The sequence below is a fragment of the Pleurodeles waltl genome, chromosome 9 (genome assembly GCF_031143425.1).
Source record: "Pleurodeles waltl isolate 20211129_DDA chromosome 9, aPleWal1.hap1.20221129, whole genome shotgun sequence".
In the NCBI taxonomy this organism is placed as follows: domain Eukaryota; kingdom Metazoa; phylum Chordata; class Amphibia; order Caudata; family Salamandridae; genus Pleurodeles; species Pleurodeles waltl.
In genome coordinates, this window is record NC_090448.1 from 973,792,215 (window position 1) to 973,807,299 (window position 15,085).

The following is a 15,085-nucleotide window of genomic DNA, read 5'->3' on the forward strand; positions in this document are numbered from 1 at the left end:
CCTCACTATATCAGTTAAAATCTGAAGAAAGACAGGTTTTAGAAAACAAATTGAAGGTAGCCGAACAGGCCCATAAGCTCTTCCCTACTTGGCAGGCTCAGAGGAATGTGACTGCCATTAAACGCAAACTGCAATCCATATATACGAATAGAGCAGAAAAAGCACTGTTGAGACTTCACAAAACGCACTAAGAAAAGGGGAATAAAATAGGCACATTTCTTCCTAGGCAACTACGAGCTAAACAAGCCGAGGACTATAGAGCTCAGGTGAATGATGAGTCAGCAGGACATTATTCGACGAGAAGGCGCGAGCTTTTAGAGAGTTCTATGCCCGATTGGTACAATCTGATAAGCTGAATACCCTGGCTCAAGAGAGCTACCTACAACACACTCAACTTCCGCAGGTCTCCCGGGAAGCTAATGACGTTCTGGCAGCCCCATTCACCACGGACGAAGATCAGGTGGCTATTGACACTCTTCCACTTCACAAAGCGCCTGGTCCCAAAGGGTATACTGCACATTTTTATAAATCCTTTAGTGCAGCTCTAACAGCGCACCTAACTGACTTGTTCAATTATGTAAGAGCAGAGGGGGCACTGTCCTCTACTATGGGAGAAGCCCAGATCGCACTTCTTCCCAAGGCAGGGAAGGACCCTCAGCTCTGTGCCTCTTATAGACCTATTGCCCTACTCAACCTCAACGCAAAATTATATTCCAAAATTCTAGCCCGGAGACTTGAAGAGGTGCTCCCTGATTTGATTCATCCTGATCAAAATCGGGCTTCATCGAGGGCCAACAAACGCACGACAATTTGAGACGAGTCATCCACCTAATGGAAAAAGTAACAAGGAAACGGGTACCCGGACTGCTGCTGGTGCTCGACGCCGAAGAAGCATTCAGTAGGGTGGAGTGGTCCTCCCTGGTGGTGACTTTGCAGCATTTTGGGTTCGGGGAACAGTTCATAGCAATGGTGATGAGCAACTTCTCGTGTCCCCGGTCACGAATACTGGAAAACAAGGTGGTATCTGACTTTTTTTTTTTTACTTGTCGCGGGGAACGAGGCAGGAATGGCCTCTTTCCTCGTTGCTTTTTGATCTTAGTGTGGAACCTCTGGCGGCACGGTTTAGGGCATGTCCAGACTAACAGGGCATCAAGTTTAGCCCAGACCACCAAAAGATTTCCTTGTTTGCCAACAACATTTTGCTGTTTGTTACTGAACCCCGTATGTCCCTCTCGACAATCCAGGAGGAGCTGGCTCTTTATGAGGAAGTGGCAGGCTTTAAAGTGACCACGGGGAACTCGTATATCCTTAATTTGACCATACCCACTGCTGAGGTGGGACTGACATCCACGTCTCCATTTATTTGGGCCAAAAAACAAATTACATACTTGGGAGTCAAGCTCATTCCTAGGGTTGCCGACCTGTTTAGGGCCAACAATCCGCCCCTACTTAGGACCTTGCAAACGGATTTTAAAAGATGGTCATCGCTCTGGCTTACATGGTTGGGTCGTATTAATATCCTCAAGATGACAGTGCTCTGACGCTTCTTATATCTGTTCCAGAGCCTGCCCATTGACATTACTACAGACTTTTGTTTTACAGAGATGTGTACGAGGTTTATATGACAGGGAACTAGGGCCGGTCTTTCCAATGAAGTGCTTATGTGCACCAGAGATGGGGCAGTTTGGCACTCCGTGATCTCCTCAAGTATTATAGAGCGGCACAACTCTATGTCATCGCTGAGTGGTCCCTCCGAGAGTCAGACAAGTCGTGGCTCCATATGGACAGGGCAGTGGCGAGACGGACATTATGAGACGTCCTTTGGAAGCCCAAAGGGGCACGACAAAAAAATGCATGCTTTAGTACCCCCACCTCTACCACTCTTAAGGTGTGTGACACTGTGACAAGAGCTTTTGAGATTACAACTTTTCCCTCACCGCATACCCCCATTTATTTTAATACGGCCTTTCTTCTGGGGAATTCGACGGGGTCCATTTGACAGGTAGAGGGAGGTTGTCTGCGGATTGCAGATCTGTTTCATGGGGATCAGATACGTACATTTGATAACTACTGTAGGTACTTTCTACTGCCCCAATCTGAAAACTTCCATTACACTCAGTTAATTCATTGGGTTACGCAGCCTCACATGCGAGCGGCGGCCATCAGGGACCTTTCCCCAGTGAGAGATTTGTTCAGCAGGGAGGAGTGGCGAGAGGTAGTATATCCACACTAATAAATTATTGGCTTCAACGCAGCACGCGTATGCCACCCTCCCACATCCCTTTTTTGCAGCAGGTGCTGGGTTTTTCGGTGGAGGAGGGCCTCTGGCATCACCTGTTTCAGGATATAACTAAATACAACCGTTCTATGGGGGCTAGAAAAGCGCAATATAAGCTACTTTACAACTGGTACCTCTACCCTGAGAAACTTAAAAAAATATATCCTCAGGTATCAGAGAGGTGCTGGCATGGCTGTGGAATGTTGGGGGATTTCAGGCATATCTGGTGGGACTGCCCTGCCATCCGCCCTTACTGAAACAAAATCTTATCACATTTAAAAGAGATGCTGGGCTACCTCATACCAACATCTCTGGTGCATATTCTACTGGGCCTCCACGCCCTAGAACTGAAACGTCAAACGCAGGGAGATCGCTCCATAATGTGGCTGGCGTTAGGGGCTGCGAAGGTGGCATTAGCGTCATATTGGAAAAAAAGCAGACCACCTCCAATAGCACTGCGGTATACTAGGCTGTGGCGCAGCCTCGCCGTGGAGCGTTAAGCAGATAAAATGGATGAATCTCGAAGAAGCTTTGACTACATTTGGGATCCCCTGGTACGGTTCCTCTCAAAAGGGCCTGCCTCTCACAGCCTGTAGCCCACGCCTTAGGGCTCTGCATCGTTTCCATATGTAGGGGCCAGATCAGGGTGGGGAGATGAGTATGGCTAAGGGTGAAGCTTCGGGCTTGGACAAGGGATCCATTGGCTGAAGTCTTTTCAATCCTCGTCTGCTGTGCTGAGAGGGATAGAACACTGGTTTTGTTGTCAAGTTTTATTACTATGTTCATTGTTTTACGGACACAGTGAACTACTACGCCAACTGCGGGGGTGTCGTGCGCATTGAGATGTGTATTTCTCTCCTAAATGTTGTGTCATGACATGGCCGGGGAGGGACGGGGGAAGCCGCAGATTATTGTGAGTGGCTTGATGCCATCTGTAACCTGGCTTGCATACTTTGTTGTATCAAAAATTCTAATAAAAACAGCTTAACAAAAGAAAAACAGCTTGGCACACAACAGGGTAGTTCTTTTAATGTTTAAAATGATGCGTACACTCGAAATAACATGTTTAAGCTTTCTGCCCTGGATGCAGAGCACTATGTATAATGTGGTTTATTGATACAACTTATACTCTCTTAATGCTGGCTATATCCCGAAGACGTCTCCCACTATACACCTAAAACCCTGCATGGAAAGAAAGAAAGAAAAAAATAAAAATAAAAAATAAAAAAATCACCTCGACCCTGATTCTATTTTGTTTTCTTTTAAAGTGACCCCGCCTTCTTTCTTTACATACTAAGCTCACCTTCTATTTATGAGTGTAGCCTACTCTCAGCCTCATGCCTGTCTTCTTCAAATCCTTCTTATTGTTATTCTGCAATACCTCATTTCACAGGTCATAACTTCTCTTCTTTAAAATCCTTGCTCTCTAACCTAATATTACCGGCCAATCTCTCTCACCACTCATTCACCTGAAACCACACTAATGACCACACCTAACTGGCATTGTATGAACACAGTCCATCACTGAGTGGAGTAAAATGCATGCAGTTTTTTCTTAAGAGCAATAACTACTTGATTAACCGCTAACTCTGGGTTCTGGAGTGGTGTGCTACTTGCATGAAGCGCTTCAACGCCTCATCAAGGGTAGTAAGCGCCATACAAATACAATTACAGTGATCACACGCTGTCCCAAGAGCCCACAGTGGAGCTGCACGAACAACAGCTAATCGCCAAGATATGTTTCACGGATAGAGCTGTGCAGGCGGACCAATATTTAAAGCAAAAACTGCAAGTCATAAAAACAAGACAGGTAAACAGATAAAAGGCTCAGACGCCCATGCAGAACTCACCAATTCTAAAAACTCTCCAGTGACACTTCCATTGAGCATCTGAAACTTTCCACCTTTATCTGGCTCCAAAACTGCTGCAGAATGGGTAAATGCCTGAACCAACTGCGAAGAAACAAAAATGTTCACCACTAATAACTTGAAGATTTTACTGAACTCTAACTTTGGTAGTAATAAATTACAAGTTTTTACTTTTTAGTCATAAAAGCATTTTCATACAAACAGTTCACTAACATACATAAACATTAAGATTGTTCTCCAAAATAGCCCATAAGCCAGTACTCAAAATAGGGTTCCACCCCTTGTATCACCTGCTGAATAAATCTGTTTAGGTGCTAATTGTATCGCTTGTTAGAGGCCTGTCAAATGAGGGACTTTTACTAAACTTTTTTTTGCTTATTGTTATGGTATAAACAGATGATGCTGGCTTCTGAGAAAAGATGTTTGGCTCCCATCTGTTTTTTTAAATTGAATATCATTTGAATTACATCTCTCTGTGTTTATTTTTAACCAGTTACTATACTGAAAAAATACACACCACATTCTTAGACTTAAAAAAAAAAAAATATTATTTAAAAGAACTGAAATAGCAAAAACCAACAAATTAACACTGTCAATACATACTGATCAAAAACTCTCAGAATAGGCCACACCTACGGGACACACCCATACACAATAAGGACAGAACTCTGCTTGGTTGGGGGGATGGGGGGGCACCAGAAATGACATCAGTACATTGTTTTTTTTTTTGGTCTCGCCAAAAGTGAACTCATTGCTGTGGCTCCACTCCAGCCCTTGCCTTACGGGTAAATTGCTTAAACACACAACCATGCTTTAAAGTACACATGATGGTGCTATACTGGCATTTTCCCCCCCAAGGTTAGAGTGCTAATGGATAACTGCTCGCATGGGTATACACTTGCTTGGATCTGGTTTGTGGTGCAGATTATGCTCATATTAACTACAATACAATACTGATAATGTGCTTTCAATTCAATTGAGGGGCAGGGTATGGCTCCGTTCACAACTGGGCATTTTAAACTGGTAATGGGGCTTTCATGATTGAGTAAACAATTAAAAGGAGCAGGCCTCTTCACAAAGTAGCTATGTTCTGCTGCCCAAATGTCTAACATAGGCCGTTTCTTCCAGAAGTCATGCTTCAAAATATATTTCAGTACTGCATTATCAGAGATGCTCTTCCCCTGGCGCAGCGCTAGAACCTCCTGCCTAGAACAAGAGCTCTGAAGTTCCTAGCTCCATTGCTTAACTCACCCAGCCCAGTTTTTCCTTTGCATTCTGGGATGTGTAATTCTATTTATCCCATTATACAATTTGGACTACAAGCCCATGAAAGCAAAGGCAAAAACCATGATTATTCGAGTGACTCGAGCATGGACCTTGGAAAACTGAGAGCTCTGCAAAAGCAACCGACTGTCTTGTTACCTACCTTGGTACATGGTGGCTTTTGTGCCTCAGCAACCCTCTTCTTTGTCAAGCGGTCTCCGCTCATATGAGAAACTTATTCTGTCCTAGCTTACTTGGAGGGAGTGGTAGTTTTTCTTACTCAAACTGGCTTTTGAAAGCCAGCTGGCATAAAGTTACAGCTGGCCATAATGGCTAGACTAAAGGTGTCCTGCACAATGTGGGGCCAGCTCAGCAGCTGTACACAAATCATGCTATCAGTTCTAATGCCCTCCTATTATCTGCCGCTGCGCACTCTGAGCCAGTTGCTCCAGTGGCTTCCTGACACAGAGAACAGGGATGAGCCAGTTGCATATTACAGGTGGAGAGATTTATTTCATGCATGGCTGAACCTGCCCTTGAGCACAGTGATGCACCTTCCCCCAGCAACAGGATCAGCATTCCTCATTGACTGCTCCAGTTTGCCATCTACTCCCAGCACACCTGGGGCAGTATTACACATAAGGGCATATGCACCCGCTTTTTGAGCTCCTGTGGCACTAATGTATTATGTGCCGCACACATGTAGCATCAGCACTGTCTTCAGAGAGCGTAGCCTCATTTGCATTGGGGTGTGGTCCAATGGAAATGTTGGAATCACTGTGCCTCTCCGGCCACACCGCATTAGGGATGCAGGTGCAGAGGCAAATAGGCCTGGTGGAGGCACAAAGAGTGACACCGTTAGTGTGGTGATCCTATGGGACCACGCTTCAGCCATGCTCCCTGCAGACAGGTCGCTCACTGCATATTCTGCCTGCAGGGATTTCATTGAATCCGCTACCCCCCCCCCCGGGCATGCACATGTTTGCAGCTGCTCTGAGGGCAGCACATTAATCGCAACAGGGTACAATCTCCCATTTTGTGCCCAGCGCACCTGCCACTGTTCCGGGGAGAGGCAGGTGCCATTTAATTTGGCAGGAGTGGCAACCAGCAGGACTGTTAAAGCACCACAAAGCAGGTGGAAGCAGCAGAGGGGAAAGGGTGCAAAAGGAACATGGGGGAGGGCAGGAGAGGAACCTGAAGCAACACTGTTCATTTTCAGTGATTCACAGTATTTAAAACTGCTTGCAGGATATCTAGCTTCCCTGAACAAAAAAAAAAACAATTTCCCCATTCACAATGACAATGGTGCTGTCAGAAAACGTATCAGCACACCTGAGAAGCTCAACGTGCAGGCGTTATGCAAATATCTACAAACGAATCCTCCTAGTTTGTGAAAATAAACCTTATAAATACTGAAGAGCGTCAGCAAAAAGTTACTTCACATATTGCACTTTCTTCATATGTCTTGTTAAACCTACTCTGTAGTGGGGTACTACAAAAGAAAACCACACAATTAAACTAATTTTGTTTCAACAATATGCTTTCTATTTAAAATATTTTTTATAATACAGTTTCATAAACCATTTTCAATATAAGCACATTACCCCCTAAGACACTCATTTCTGAAAACAATGACAGATATCCGCAGTTTCAGTCAAACCTTTTATATCTTTCTAAACTGTACACAAATTAATTAATAAAAACATGCAATATAAAAACTACACAACTAGTACCAATGGGGTTCTATATTGCTCTCACAGATTCAGGTGATATTTATTTTCCTCTCACCTTTTGGCCTTGTGGTTTGTCAAAGTCACTAGAACTTCTTGATGGCAAGACAGGCTCATATTACATGGTTACCAAAGAATATAATTTATATATGTATACACATTCATACACACAAGTTAACTCGCTACACACTTAATTATATATCATTTTAGTTCATTGTGATTCTTATGCTACCTAGCTGTGCATGCTGAAGCAAAAATAAAAAAAAGCCGGTAGTCACATTATCTTTGTGGGACTCAAGTTCTTACCTCTTGCGTTAGAAAGATTCGGTAAAGCTCCTCAGGCGATGTTAAAAAGGTCTCTTTCAAACTGATTTTGCAAGTAGGGATCTTCACTCCACCAGGGTTACAAGACTGTGGAGTGCTACTGGCAGAAGCAACCTAGGAGGCCAAAGTGGACAGACTGTTACAGTCCCAGGAAATGATCTTACCCAACTAAAGAACTACTCATCAATATATTTTTTCCAATAGAAAGATAATTGACAGCAAGATAGCAATAAGTAAGTGGGGATTGTGACTGGCGATGAATGGGACAACAAACGGATACGGGATATTTATATATATATTTATATATATATAGTTCATTTGTGATTTACTCAAATTACGCGTTTACAATATGTAGCACAAGGAGATACAGACATGAGCCCCTACTCACACACCTGTAAAAGTCTCAAGCAAACATTACAGATTAGGCTGCCAGTACTGGGGGGAAAGATTTCAGCAATTTGGCAACTATGCCATGCTGAATCCCAGAGTGCAGAGTGAAAATTAAACTGTGCATATCTTCAGATTAGGACTTCATAATATACGAGACCAAGGCTTTCCAGCAATAGATAGTGTTTTTGTGGTGATTTCAATACACTTGTACCTTGTTCTGTGCTCTTAACTGGTTCTAACTACTTCCATGTCACTGACAGCACCCAAAAGCTTTTAAGAAAGAATGCCATCTCGTTTACAGGCACAATCAGCAGACAATCACAGCTGAGAGTTCCATGCTATGCCCATTTGTAGAATATAGAGAAATGGTTTAGAAGTGGGAACAGACTGGGGAGGAGCTGAACACTGCAGTGTCCATTGGTAAAATATGGAGCCAGGTGAAATGAATAAGGGCAAATGAACCCAGGGGAAGGATGATTTTGGGAACAAGACTACCTAATGCCCAGATATTTGAGAAAGGGCACAGATGTATAGGTCTTCTGGAGCGTTATGGAGTTTCAAATGGCCTCCTTCAGCCAGTGGCTGCAAAGGGAGGGCAATAAATGTCTTTAAAGCGAGAAGGCAACCTACTGCTTTACTATGGGACTTGAGGACGACATGGGTATACCAGCCCTAGGAAGGGATTAAAAGTGTGTTCCTGAAATATATCTTAAGGCATAATACTCAACCTCAACTACTCCGACTAATTCTGACAGACTACTGGACAATTGTACACTGACTGCTTCAACCGATGACATAACAGAATTTTAGTCTATTAAATAATTGAACCTGGGTAGTACCTTCATAGTACAATGGTTTGCAGATGTAACATCTTGATACTGATGATCACAAGGCACATTGTAACCTGGGGATACTGGGTCTTAAACATAAGCTACACTTGGTTTACTTAGGAAAAGTGACCTGAAAAACTAAGATGCGCATTAATCAACAAAAACCCATAAACAGATTGCACCACTGTTGCCTGCAGGCTCAGCAAGAGTTCAGATTTATTAAAGAGTTGCATGATGTTGAAAGAGAAGACATGCATCAAACTAGATCGAGAGACCTGGTTTTGTCTCACTGAACAAGTTAAAAGTAACATAATATTAAGGTTCCATAACTCTTCAAAGCTGGATTATTCCCTAGTAACTCTCTCCCTCCATGTTTACATCCCTTGACATACATGCAGATGTCACTCACACATATGGAGAAAAAAAAATGTATGTTACGGGGGCTTTAATGCTGAAATTACAATCTAACTCTATAAATTGACTAGAAATTAAGAACATAGTTCCAACAAATTCTCAAAAATTACAACCCAATAATAAGGAATTGTGCCTGAATAAAACGGTACCTTTTGTGGGTTGGCAGGCACTTTGGTATCCTGAACGGGCTCCTTCACACCATTAGCAGTTGGCAAGATCATGCCTTGAGTGAACTCTGGAAATATATATAAAATATCTAGTTACTATACACAAAAATTAACTAAATCCCAAAAACACATTCGAAGATTCAAAATTCAAGATTCAAGATTCAAAGGCAGGGTACCAAGAATACAAAAGGTATGAAAAAGCTCCTTGCCCAATTCCAACAAGACCACTGTCCTACTGCTTAGTGGCTGGAAATGCCTTACAGTTCCTTAGTTTGCAGCAGTCTGGATACACCCACTTTGATAATTGCCAATTCCTTGATATACCGAAGGCAGTAATTTATTAGTAAGCATGTAAAGCAGCACAAGGACAGCTAGTCAGGTTCGATAAAGTAATTTTAAATAAAGTGTTGACTGTGGAAAAAAGTCTCACTCTGGTGTTAACTGGGCCTATAGCGCCCCATAATAATAATTCACTGGCCTCTAGAAGATGAGCGGCAAAATCACAGCAATAGCTTAAGTGCTCAAATCAAGCCTTGAGGTCTCAAAAAAAAAAAAAAGAAGGACACTAATGAAGACTTGAGCACCATTCTGGTTCCATAATTCAGTGAGAGATGTGGGACAGGAGTATGTGTGGTACACACTAAAGAGAGACAGCAAGAGTGGTAATTAGAACTATATGCTAGCAACGACTGGGCCCCTTCGTTGGTATATGGCTCACAGTGCCTCACCCAATCTTCAGTCTAGATGCTGAAACACCAGTGTAGCAGAAGTTATCTTCCGCAAATGACAGCTCCCTAGCCTCAAGTCTGCTGGGTGTCTCACAGCAAGCTCATTAGTTCATGTCCTCTTAGTTTGCCAGTTTTCAGCTCGGCCATGCGGAATGTTTCAGGTGGGCAGTGCTGCGTGTATATAGGTATTTGCTTTGAACAACAGTTCTCTATCCTATGAATTATCATTGAAGTCATATACAATGGGTCTCTCCATTTACGAGGGGGATCAGAATGACTTCCAATCAAAGGAAGCAACTCTCCAAACTTAGTTTTTTTTAAGCCCAACAGCAACAAGCTCTTTTTAATTATTATAAAAGCAAATAAATAAAAGGCCACTCCAAAACTTTCCATGGGTTTGCAGCTTCCCATATAAAGGAAAGTCTATGTAGGAGGATCTCCACAGACCTACAATGCTGTACAGCAACAAGTAGACCATCTAGTCAGCTGGTATCGGACAGGAGGTTTGTTTGAACAATTTAATCAGGACACTAACAACAGAGAACTGTTGCTAAGAGCAGGTAACCTGCTTTCGCACTATGCGACACTCCATAATATTCACAAAAAATATTAAGTGGCAAGCAAGCGCAACCTCTTCCGATGGCTGGAGTGTCTTATGAGATCTATACTTGATCAAGAACCCCTGAAATATACGCAAGGTAAAAAATAAATACATTTAAAAAAAAATCTTGGGAGAATGTTCCAGATGCACAAAGTGAATATCACTGGAATAGAAAGTAGCTCTTTTAATTTCAAAATCATGTATGCAAAAACATTTTCTTAACCAAGGAAGCCTGGATTCCTATATACATTGAACACAACAGCGTATGGGCTCAACCAAAAGTCTGTGGACTCTAGTTCAACACGGGAATAGCTAGATAGCCCAATTAGTCATGGACACAAGAGTTTTAGTTTATTAACAAGCTCATTTTGGATTTATTGGGTCCTTCAACATAGCTGGTTAAGTGCCTTGATCACTGTAAATAAGGTACAACATGTGCCCCCTCACGAAGTAAGAAAAAAAAATAACAGACAATATATGAAGAACCCCTTGAGCTGAGCCATTTGTCTCCAGGTGTTCTTCAAAGTAAGTGTGAGGCATTTGACACAGGGGCAGAAACGTTTCTTCCAAAAAGATACACCCATGCTTGGACTCGGTCAAGTATGCAAAAACAGTGCAGTCTTCTAGAATTCTTAAAATGGGAGGGGGTTAAGTTCACTCAGCTCTGCATAATCAAGCTTATTGTAACCACTTCCTTCTTTTTAGTTTTCCTTTAGATTATATTACAGTGGTGTTTACAGGATAAAGCGCCATACATTTCCAATATAGCGGTTTAAATTTAAAAAAGTAAATACTACCCAATTGAGCATGTTTTTCCATCTAGGTGATAGATTTTTAAAAACCATTGATCTGTTGAAAAGTATTCCAGGATTTCACAAATATGCATATATTTCATCTTTACGATTATCTAAGAAATATCAGATGTTGAAAAAGATTGCTTTTGCATAATTAATAAAGTATGATAGCTATTCTACTGCCCAAACCACGTAAGAAGTTTTCTACTGTGGGTTTAGTGTAGAAAAAGGGTAGTGCAACAACATGGTGAAAATTTCAGTGGGTGTAAATTTCAGTAGGTGCTTACGTTTCCTTTCTTGTTTACAGGCATGTTTAATTCATCTTTTGCAATTTCATAACAGCTACAATTCTAGTGTGCAACTAAAGTGGTTACCCAATTCAAAGCATGTGCTCACAAATGTGTTCTGTGAACCTGCAGTCTAAAGGGAAAGACAGCAATGGTTGCGCACGCAAGCGCTTCGACATGTTGTAATACATCTGTGGGCTTTTAACCACGCCCAACGCACGTCCATCAACATAACTCGTTTATGGACTTGCCTTTCAAAAATCTTTTATCATCATTAGTAAATGCTTTACGTTTGTCCCTCTTTGGGGCGATTGTGTTCCTGCCTTGGCCATCGACCCCGTTACATGGATAATTGCACGTCTGCTGATAAGTTTGACTGCGAGCAAACTTATTTTTCCTTTTGTGCCTCTCCTTTGCGCTCACGGCTGCCGTGGCGCTCTGAATTGGCTTGCTTATGTCAACTTGTTTACTTTTGATTTTCAATTTATGAGGCCAGAAAAGTCCAGTTAGGAATTTAAAACGCTAGTAGCTCGAACTCGAGCAAACGGGAGACCCATCGCATAACAAAAGCTTGTTTCCGTTGGTATACATTCTTGACCACCAATCCCATTCTACTCACACCTGGAGTGAATCCGGATCTCATAAGACAGGGCTCACCAGTCCATACAGAACTTTACTAGGTTGCAAAGTAGAATAAGAGACTCCAATCCCCAGTAAATTTCACCCCAAGCCATTTTTCAAACTCTAGTGATAACAATAGAGGCCCAAGTCAAGACGGCAAAGATACCTTTATTTGCCACTAAGAGGACCAAAAAAAAAAAAATCTGTCTACTTTTTTTCTTTTACAACCCACATTATCTTTAATCTGGAGATATTCTACCAATACCAAGCCACATACACAATAAAATAATTCAAAGGAAGTTTAAAAGCTCTCCTCTTCCCTAGTACTGATTATGTTTTTTCAAAGTCATATACTTGCAGAGTACTACACAAGCCAAACGGGCACTGTTCTCCAGATCCGAGGAAATAAGGTTGTGTGTATCAAAAGCATTAGACGATTCATACAGTACAACACCTATAATATACAACACTTTCAAATACTGGCAAAATTCGAGCTTTGCATCTATAGACTCATCACAGGCACCCTAAAATCAATCTGTCTTTGCTCACAAGACATGATGCTTGCTAGTAGCAATAATGTTTCCCGCCACAATGTCCTGCTGTAATGCATTCATACCAGTCTTCAGAGTGCTGATGTAGTCTGCAACAGCTGCTCGGATCTTCTTGGAACCCTCCTTCTTCATTAAGGCAATGAGATTTGTGTCTGGCTGGTCTTTAGCAAGTGTGACACGAATCTGTTATAAACAACAACAAAATGTTTAGCTTGTCTCCATGAAATGCCACTCAAAAGTGAAGAATGTAATCTAACAATTACACCCTGCATTTGTAATAACCACCCATGTCACTCCATTTGTGTAGATGCTTTCAATCAATTAGCTGCTTTTCTGTATATTTGACACCAGTTAGTTCCCAAGAAACACAAATCTATGAGATACTTTACAAACTTTACAATTATTTCATCAGTCTGCATTAAATCGAACTGAGAATACATACATCAACTTCACTGGGATCGTTTTCATCTGACAGATTGGGGATCTCCACGTGGCCCTTGAATTTCACACCAGACTTTGAGGTGGCTGCAAAAAGCGATAAAGTTAGTTATAATTGTGCTTTAAACAAGCACCAGAAATGCAGTTAGGAAAATGTACTTATTTGTAAATAAGTAAATTTACTCTCTACATTGACAGGACCGGAAACAGTACCTTGAACGCCACAGTCTGAATAAGAACCCATTGATCACGAAAAAATTCCTATGTCTAGTGGGCTTTCTGCTGCCACCCCGCACCCCTCACCAAATTGTGTGTGTTGAGTGGGAGAAAATGTTGAATGGGGGTTAAAACCTCCAATCTACCCCTAGGAGGAGGGCAGAAAGACTTTTGGACTTGGGAGAGGGGTTAGCACTAGCCCATTGCGAGAGGGCAGCTTCTCTCAACAGTAAAGTGTCCTGCTGCCTAGTGTAGTGGATCCCTGCTTGGATTGTCAAGCAGGGATCCACCAGGGAAAGGTACCATTGGAAGGGGGTGGGGGACGATTCTCCCCTTTTGAACGATACCTCTCGTGTGCTTCAGTGCTCGGGGGCCAAGATATGCCCCTGAGCACCGAAGCAGTGAAAGTGAAATGAGACCGCCAGCGCATATGACTTTCACCTAAATGACGTCAACGCACTAGGCCTGCCGATCGTCATTTCAAGTAGAGGAGAGAAGAAAAAAAAATTACAAAAACATAAATAAAAAAGCTTCAGGAGTTGGGGATGCTCTTTCCCAGCTCCAAAACATAAGAAAATTAAAGGAAATCCCTCTGCTACTCACACCATAGGGATTTCCTGCCTCTGGTGCGAGGACAGCCTCAAGTAATTCAAATGTTATTCTTATTACACAAATCCTTTATTTTCACGAGCTATTCGTTTCAAAACAGGCTTAAAGTGAGACGCTGCGTTTAAAGCAGGGTTTAGAGTTTCCATCTGAAACGTCTCCTGAAGAAGGACCTGATACAGTCCAAAATTAATTAGGGTGGCTAGTTTAGTTCTTCCGGAGTTGAAGTAGCCAAATTCACTTCTATTGTTCGTTTTTGGACATAAGACATGCTAAAGGAACACAGGAAATGTGTATGAACTGACCATCATTATAAGATTAAAAAGAGTGCACCGGGAACATCTTATAATTGTCAAACAAGCTGAAGCACAATATAAGTGCATCTTGAGGATAACATGAATTAAACAATACAGAAGAGGACTCAGAGACTGATGTTACGAGAAAAAGTAAGAAGGCTCCTGTGAATCTGAAGATGAACCAAGGTTTGGAGGTGAAGCATGTTAGCATTGAGATGGTATAATATTCTGTGAGTCAATTGCTGCAGTGATCTCTGCTGGCTGGTCCAAAGAAAGAAAGTGCCCTTCGTGAATCAACCTGAATCCCAGTAAATTATAGTGAGCAGAAATACTACCCTTGCTCTCAAGAACACAGATCAAGGGCACAGACTTAGCCGAGGAGCAATCAAAATACTGGAGTGAGTGTAGATGGCAGTATGAGAAACTGATAGATTTCAGTTTGCATGATCTTGAGTAAGGTAAAGGTAAATGTTTTAGAGACAAGGTTGAAAGAGCAGAAAGCAATTAAAATATGTTGCACAAAATGTTTGCATCTTTCTAATTCTTCATTCTTGGATAATACAAAGGAAACCGAAATGATATCGGTGTTACAGTAGCCCGATAGTGCTGAATAGGTTTAGGGGCTTTCTGCTAATTAACGAGGAGTTAAATGATTTGCCAGACATGTCAATAGCTGCTTCTTC

General features: G+C 42.1%; 1 protein-coding gene across 1 annotated transcript in view; it reads right to left on the minus strand.

Annotated features, from left to right (window-relative positions):
- AHSA1 (activator of HSP90 ATPase activity 1) overlaps positions 1-15,085 on the minus strand; it is a 36,879-nt gene that overhangs the window by 15,213 nt on the left and 6,581 nt on the right. Inside the window, exons 3-7 of the mRNA XM_069208406.1 lie at positions 13,289-13,371; positions 12,912-13,029; positions 9,247-9,332; positions 7,446-7,577; positions 4,129-4,230 (exon numbers count right to left, since the gene is read on the minus strand). Coding sequence (XP_069064507.1) covers positions 4,129-4,230; positions 7,446-7,577; positions 9,247-9,332; positions 12,912-13,029; positions 13,289-13,371 — 521 coding nt within the window. The remainder of the gene's footprint in view (positions 1-4,128; positions 4,231-7,445; positions 7,578-9,246; positions 9,333-12,911; positions 13,030-13,288; positions 13,372-15,085) is intronic.